This window comes from Buceros rhinoceros, unplaced genomic scaffold, assembly GCF_000710305.1.
Source record: "Buceros rhinoceros silvestris isolate BGI_N320 unplaced genomic scaffold, ASM71030v1 scaffold279, whole genome shotgun sequence".
Lineage (NCBI taxonomy): Eukaryota > Metazoa > Chordata > Aves > Bucerotiformes > Bucerotidae > Buceros > Buceros rhinoceros.
Window position 1 is genome coordinate 34,449 of NW_010431849.1, and position 7,266 is coordinate 41,714.

The following is a 7,266-nucleotide window of genomic DNA, read 5'->3' on the forward strand; positions in this document are numbered from 1 at the left end:
AAAGGTGGAAAGAAGAGTCTAATTGTAACCCGTACCCACAGAGAATAATTTGAGATGGACACAAAGATGACAGCCCACCCCCATCCTCTTCTACTTTGAAGGGTGTCCAGCACTCACGTTCTTGTAACAGCCGTGTGGATAACATAAGAATAATCCCAGGAGGTCAGAGCAGGTCAGTGCAGCCCCTTCAAGGTACAGCCATTGTCATTAAGCCTTCTCCTTGCCTTGCCTGGTATTTTAACAGTCAGAACTGTTTAACTGCTTCGACATTTACACCCAGTAAAGCACCACACGAGATTCTGTAAAACTTTCATTTATTCCCCTCCCACGTATCCAGAATAGAAGACCTTCTTAAGTTGGAGAAAAATATGACAAAGAAATAGATGACCAGGATAGCTGTTCACATCAGGAGGAGAAGAAAAAGCACGTACTACCAAGGTTACACGGAAAACAACCCAAGAGTCCTATTTAATGGGATAGTGCAAGTTAACAGCATGTCTCTGGCAAGGATACCTTCATTTGGATTATAAAAGTTTTACAGAACAGTTAGGTCAAGAGTCTGGATGGGTCTCTGGTATTTTACTATAGCATTAGGAACGTACTGTTTGAAAGATGCTGTACAGAAGGACCCACCAAACAAATGTATTTACAAGCCTGGGAAGAAAAAAAAAATCTTTTTCAGTTTATTCAAAATAAAAATACACATAGAATTATGAAAATATAGGTTTACTATTTCCACCACACGGAAGTCAATGCTGCTGTCTGAAAGGCTTGCAAGATCATTTCAAGTTTTTAAAGTTCATCTTTTTCCCTCAATAAGGTGTACCTATGTTCACTGGGTGCCAGTTTCTGGAAGGAGCTCTCTGGGGGGCTGCTTGCTAAATCCTGAATTGGCTGGAAAACAGAACAAACAGGAAAACTGCTCATTAGACTCATTTGAATAATCAATCGCCTCTATTAAGTGAACTTCTCACATTAAATATGGGAGTGAGTGAATGTCCGGCATTCTCTTAAACTGAAGGTTTTGTTCTTTTTTTTTTTTTGGAAGGCACATTATAGGTCACTGTCTCCTCCTCATGGTCCAGCTGACCACTGCCTGGCCTATGCCTCCATCTCCAGCCCTTGTTGCCTGCATCTCCTCCTGCTGACCTGAGTTCTGGTTGCTCAGTGAACTCCTGAGGTACCCAGGGAGTTACCAGTTCAGTGAATTACTGCTGAGACAATTCAGGCCGCCTGCTTTCACGGCCAGGCACAACATTCAAAAGCAGTGATCCTCCTGGCCCAAGACAAACCCTCCACGGCTTTCCCACTTTTAAATCTAACTTTGAGCAGGGCAACAGGAGGCTGCACTCACATGGCTTAGTGCAGTGTCTCCCATACCACATCCCACAGATGACCACAAAAATGAGCCTACAGCTGTAAATCATTTCTGTCCCTCACACTGATGGGTTCTGGGACAGCCCAAGGTACCCCAACATGAGGGCACTAGGTGTCCTCTGGAACCAACCTGTCTCTGAGCCCTAGGCAATGCAACATGGAACTCGAAAGAAGTATTTAAAAACAGTTACTTCTTTAGAGAGTGCCTGAGGCAATGAGAAGGTTGACAGGCACTTTTCACTTGACATTGGCACTTTTCAGCATGACATCAAGCATGTGAGCAGAGTGGTGGCCCAAGAAGATACAAGGCTGATCAAGACACGGTGAGGAGACCGGGCTGAGCAGAGGGAGTTGGGGATGGTAATGTCCTCTCTTTTCTGCCTCTTGGATTAAACTAAACACTGAGGTGCTCCTGAGTTCTGTCTGGAGAAGGATCTAGTAGTGATGTTCCTGAAGAGATCCCAGGAGTGACTCCCAGGCAGGTAACTGCAGAGCTTGACAATCTTTGAGCCAATCAGTGAGGAATCCAAACTGACAAATGCAGCCTGTGACCACCATTAATGCTGCTCGTTAACTGCATTAATAAAGGTAATAGGCCCTATCACCACTTACCAATCTTTTGTTGACGCTCTAATAATCTGCCTCCTGATTGGATTGGTGACTATGCGTAAATACATCAAACATTCAGTCAACTGATGTTTCCCGTTAGGAGCACCATTCATAGCATGTCGTGGGGGAAATAATGCACCCATGACGTACCATCAGTTTTTGCACTAAAATCACACGAGAACATAAGAGCAGCATCATGAACTCGAGACGGTCATCTGCTGCTCTCCCTACCTTTACCCAAAGGAAGTTAAAAGGAAGAGCCAAGCAGAGGCGAGAACATTATGCTTCTAAAAACAGGTTTCTCTTTCAGGAGGCTGAAGCATGTATTGGAAAGTACCACTCTGACAAGGAGTAAAAAACAGTCATTAAATGGCCGGATTAACTGTGTTTGTGGTACCCTTACCTGTCCAGGTGCTATATCAGTTGGATCTGGGCCATGATGAAACTCTCTATGCAGTTTTCCAGAATGCAAGTCTAGTACAAATTGCTTCAGTTTACCTGGAACTCTGGAACAAACCCAACAGAAAAATCCACATGTTTATTGCAAGTTAAGTCCAAACACAGCAGAGTTAAAGTGCACCGTTTAGAGTAGCCAGCTTCTGTTTATCTAGCACTTTAGGTGATTAATCGAGGACAGGAAGCCAAATGGTTTGTTACGGTATCCCACCAGCTCCTTTTTCTTTCCACTGTCTCTTGAGAACACAGCACGTATTTCGTCTTTTCAATAACTCCCACAGAGTTGTACTAGCTGGTAACTTCATTCTACACTCGCTTCGGCTCCCCACTAACCATAATGTAAGAGGGAACAGCAGGTTCCAAATGCACAGTTTACGGATACAAATGACAGTTGGGTAGCAGTATTGACAAAACATCTTTGAAAGGCTCTCTAGTGCCTGGGCAACTGCGTCTGCACTAGAGATCAGCACTGAGAGGGTATCAATGTAAATCTAATCTGAGATCATCTACTGTCACCCACAGCAAACGTGCTAAACTACAGCATCCAGTTTTATTTGTGATACCTCAGACTAAAAAGTTTAAAAGGAAGAGTTGTATATATACTTTATATCTTTTATACTAGTAAGTATAAGAGATGAGATAAAAATAAGATGAGCACTGTGCATGCAGTCAAAAGATAATGTATGAATGGCGACAGGTTTTGCTGGGAGTCTTTCATCAGAGCAATTACTACATTTAGGAAGGAGGGTCAAAGTGTGCTCAGACAGGCTATCAGCAGTATTTCAGATCACTAGAAAACTCCGAATAACCCTAGAGGAATGTAGAGCCAGAGGGGTTCGCTACAGCCACGTCTGCAACTAAAAAGTAGTACCATACTTTGAGGGGTCTCTTCCTTTCCCAGGTAAGATCAGGGATCAGTACTGATGGAGTAAATGGGGTTCATTCCAGCCCAGTTCTAGAGACGGCAGAATCCCTGCTCCCTGCTTTACCTTGGGCTCCTGCCCTGTTCTAGGTCATGTTCCCCTCCAACCTCTCTTCTCACAATGCAGCAAAGGCACCTGGTGCCTACAGCCTCTTGTAGCTCAGCCAGTTCTTGCTGAGAAGCTACAACTCATCTCTTGAACATTCCCTGCTATCATTTCTGACCTGGAACAGCAGAATGAATAGGGCCAGGTGGCCAAAGTATCAGGACAAAATAGTGGGCGGTGGTCTGATTTGCCTATGAACTGGGTATTCAGAAAAAGAACTCCCTAAACAGAGAGTGAATCTTCCAGTGGGCCAGTTCTGAAAGTACCATATCCAAATGGCCAGTGGCAGCACTGAGATTACAGGAGACAAGTCCAGAAAATCTACTGAAGTGGCAGGATTACTTGCCAGTAGATGAAAGTTTTGGCATTAAAGGTTTTATTACTATTTAGAATCTATGATTAAAAACCACAAACAAACCAATCCAAACCACAAATCCAAACCCCACACACACACGTGCGTGCAGAAGAGTATCACCCCAGGAGCTCCACACTCTCCTCGTTTCCAAACTGTTAGGTATGGCTAAGTACCAGCTCAATCTCCTAAAGTAAGGTTGAATAATCATTTATCATTAAGGAACTGTCTACATGCTGACATCTCTCTCTCATTTCATTTGTACGTAACAACTGGTGTACAAACACGCAAAGCTGTTACTATTCTGACAGTGTTTCGCAGAAACAGAACATGTAAGAAACATAACACGAAAGTCTAACTGAACACCTCTATTACCCCCATAAAAGATACTAATTAATTTTGGGGCTGCTTCAAAAGTGACAATAAAAAGAACACTCTAAAAAATGCAAATATCTCACTTTTTTTTTAAAGCGCTGGCAGAACAGTGATCATGATCTTCAAAAGAAATAGGAACATGGGGAGAAGAATAGTCACTATAAGAGTTTCAACAAACCTGGCTTTAGGTATGTGAAAAGCACTATTTGAGATACAGAGACTGATGTAAGAATAAGCCTGTGGAGAAGAAGCTGCGTTTGAACCCTCCTTCCACACGTCAACATTTCAGGTAGAAAAATGCCTCCTGGAATGGCAGGCTTCGACATGGGGTTACGTTCACAGTGCATGCTAGGTCTGAGCTTTGACTCCTTGGCTCTGACAAAGTATCCTCAGTTTTTAAAAGTACGAGTGGGCAAAAATTCAGATCTCAAAGGTTAGGCCTCTAAGAAGACTAAAGGAGGGTGTATGAAAATACCTCCTTTGAGACAGAAACTGGAGTTTAACAGACCATCTGAAGACAAAGACAGCACTCGTCTCAAGATAATGTTTAAACATCTTCATTCCTCCTCTGAACCATGGGAGACAGAAGATGTGCTTCCAAGGCAGCACACCACAGAGACAGGCTAATGTGAAGAGGATTATCACAGTGGCACTTTGCCTAAGCACCATGATACTTCTCTCTCTCTCTCTCTCGTATTTTATCCAGATCACATGCCACTGATCAGCCGTTTTCCAAGCTGCATGTGGAAAATTTCAGGAACTCACAGAAGAAGGATTTCTCTACCAGCTTTCCAGGTTTAGACTAAGACAGGAAGGCTGGAATTGCACAAACCATCAGTCTGGGAATTCTTACATGGTGCATTTTACAGTGATCATTGCACAACACAGCACTTAAACATTCCATGTAGTATTTTAAACCTTTTAAAGATAATTGATCTATCTAGATCTCCATTAAAAATACCATGCCAGGCTCCGAATGCCTAACTACTATGGAAAATAGTAAAACTTTGAAGTAGAAGAAGAGCAGCATCTAAAAACTTAATGTGAGATCTAAACAATGACTTCACACCAACTGATACTGCTTTATGGCTCTGACATTGAGTCACACATAGGCAGCCTTTCCTAGCCCAGATTTATCCTCTCATGGAACAGATTAAAGTACGAGAACATCTTTGTTCTTCTCAGATTAAAATGCACAAAGAAAAATACTTACGACAAGTCACTGAAGTCTGGGAAGACATACATGTGCCTAAAGCTGTCGATGGCAATAACAGGGCAGTCTGCTGGAGTCTTCTGAATGTGGAGGAGTGGGTGCCTGAATTTATCACAGTCAGCATGTAGAAAGTTTATGGTACCTTAAAATGGTGAGCAGACAAAAAATCCTTGTTAAGATTTGTTTATTATCATCTTGAAACCCTAACCACTTTCATAACTATTAAAAGGTAGAGACGTGAAGTAAATACAAAACGCAAAACTCGAAAATAGACTTAAATAACTAACATTACCAAAATAACAGATTTTCTCGAAGTGGTTTTAATATAAACTCAAAGTGCACAATATAAACTCAAGTTTTGTTTAATGCCCTCGAACTGTCTCAAGTCATTTAGAAAGGAAGGATTTCTGAAATATTTGTGTATGAATAAATTGTGTATCTATTTTAATCATTTCCAGAGAGCTGGCCCTCACTATCAAAAGCACATAAACCCCTTTGGTCTCAAGAGCTTTAAAGCTAGGACTGGCCTTTGCTTCTACTCTGAGTTTGCCTGAAAAAGATTATCCAGTAAAAAGAAGAAGTGGTAGGAGCTAATACAAACCTTTTTCACTTATTAACTGTCGTGCAACCTCCTGTTGGAATTTCTCTAAACTCTCCAAGTCGTCTTTCATGTGGAAAAGTATGAGAAAAGGAAGGCCTTCTTCTGTCAGCTCCTGCACAGGAAGCAAACGACAAATCTGATTTCTTCCATTTCTTAAGGGAGCTTAAGTAAGTGATTCCAGAAATTTTCAAATTCAGTGAGATCTCTAGTTTACAAACAGCCAAAAGAACAGGACTGAAGAAGTAACTGCCAACCATCCATCCAAGAGACCCGGGAGATACAGTTAGCCACGTTTCCTCCCTCTGTCACATACAGCAGATAAAGGATGAAGGTATTTCATCATCAACACTTGGGGAAGGGATACACTTGCACTGGAATACTTGCTCGTAAGAAATAGCCCAATTCTGAGAAAACTCAATATCTTCATAGAAACAGCAGTAAGGCCTGAATGCTATGGAAAGCTGAGGGTGTGTTCTAGACCCAGGCCTAGCTTAGTTCACACAGTAAGTGATTTCTTAGCACAACACAATGGATGAGTATCTTTAAACAACTCCATCCTAAAAAAAAAAAAAAATTAAAATGAAAAAAGCAGAAGCGAATGACTTAGCTTTATCAGTCATGATCAATCACTGCTCTTTTGCTAGAAAGTGTCCCCCGACTGGTATAAACACCATTATTGAATTCACAGGCCAGTATATTACTAATTTTAATGAAGAAATGAAAACCTTTGTTGGACAGGCAAGCTTTAGGTCCTCGTAAGAATGCATTCTTGCAGCCTGAGTGCATTTTAAAGATCTCTGTCCAGGGACAGGTAAGTGTCAGAACTCCTTGAATAATTTATTCAGCATTTTTCTTTTACTCAAAACCCAAACAAAACATGAACATGCATTTGCTTGCTTCAAAAGTGATTTTTAAGCACCTTTGAACATCATCTTAACTCGCTGGAGCCCGATTGAAGAAATAATCGTCTAAGAAGAATGAAGAAATAAATCATCTAAGAAACGCCTACAGTCTTGCCTATCTTTCATTTGCACAACTGGTGCAAATGGTGTACACCAAATGGTGTTTGGGGTACAAACAAGTACTGATATTTGATTCTAGCCTGTATCAGAATAAATTCTCTGCTTTTGGAGAAAGATACCACTTGTTCGTTCTGCCACCTAACAGAGGAGCTTCTTCAAATACTTTTCGTTTGCACTAAGCTGGAAGAAACACTTCCCTTATCGGCAGGGCGCCAGTTACGCAGGTACATGAA

The 7,266-nt window shown here is 41.6% G+C and overlaps 1 protein-coding gene across 1 annotated transcript in view; it reads right to left on the reverse strand.

Moving 5' to 3' along the window:
* Nucleotides 1-297: 297 nt before the first annotated feature.
* Nucleotides 298-7,266, reverse strand: part of ERP44 (endoplasmic reticulum protein 44) — a 35,309-nt gene continuing 28,340 nt past the window's right edge. The window contains exons 9-12 of the mRNA XM_010143536.1: nucleotides 6,012-6,123; nucleotides 5,411-5,552; nucleotides 2,390-2,492; nucleotides 298-894 (exon numbers count right to left, since the gene is read on the reverse strand). Of these exons, the coding sequence (XP_010141838.1) occupies nucleotides 793-894; nucleotides 2,390-2,492; nucleotides 5,411-5,552; nucleotides 6,012-6,123 (459 nt within the window). The 3' untranslated portion in view covers nucleotides 298-792. The remainder of the gene's footprint in view (nucleotides 895-2,389; nucleotides 2,493-5,410; nucleotides 5,553-6,011; nucleotides 6,124-7,266) is intronic.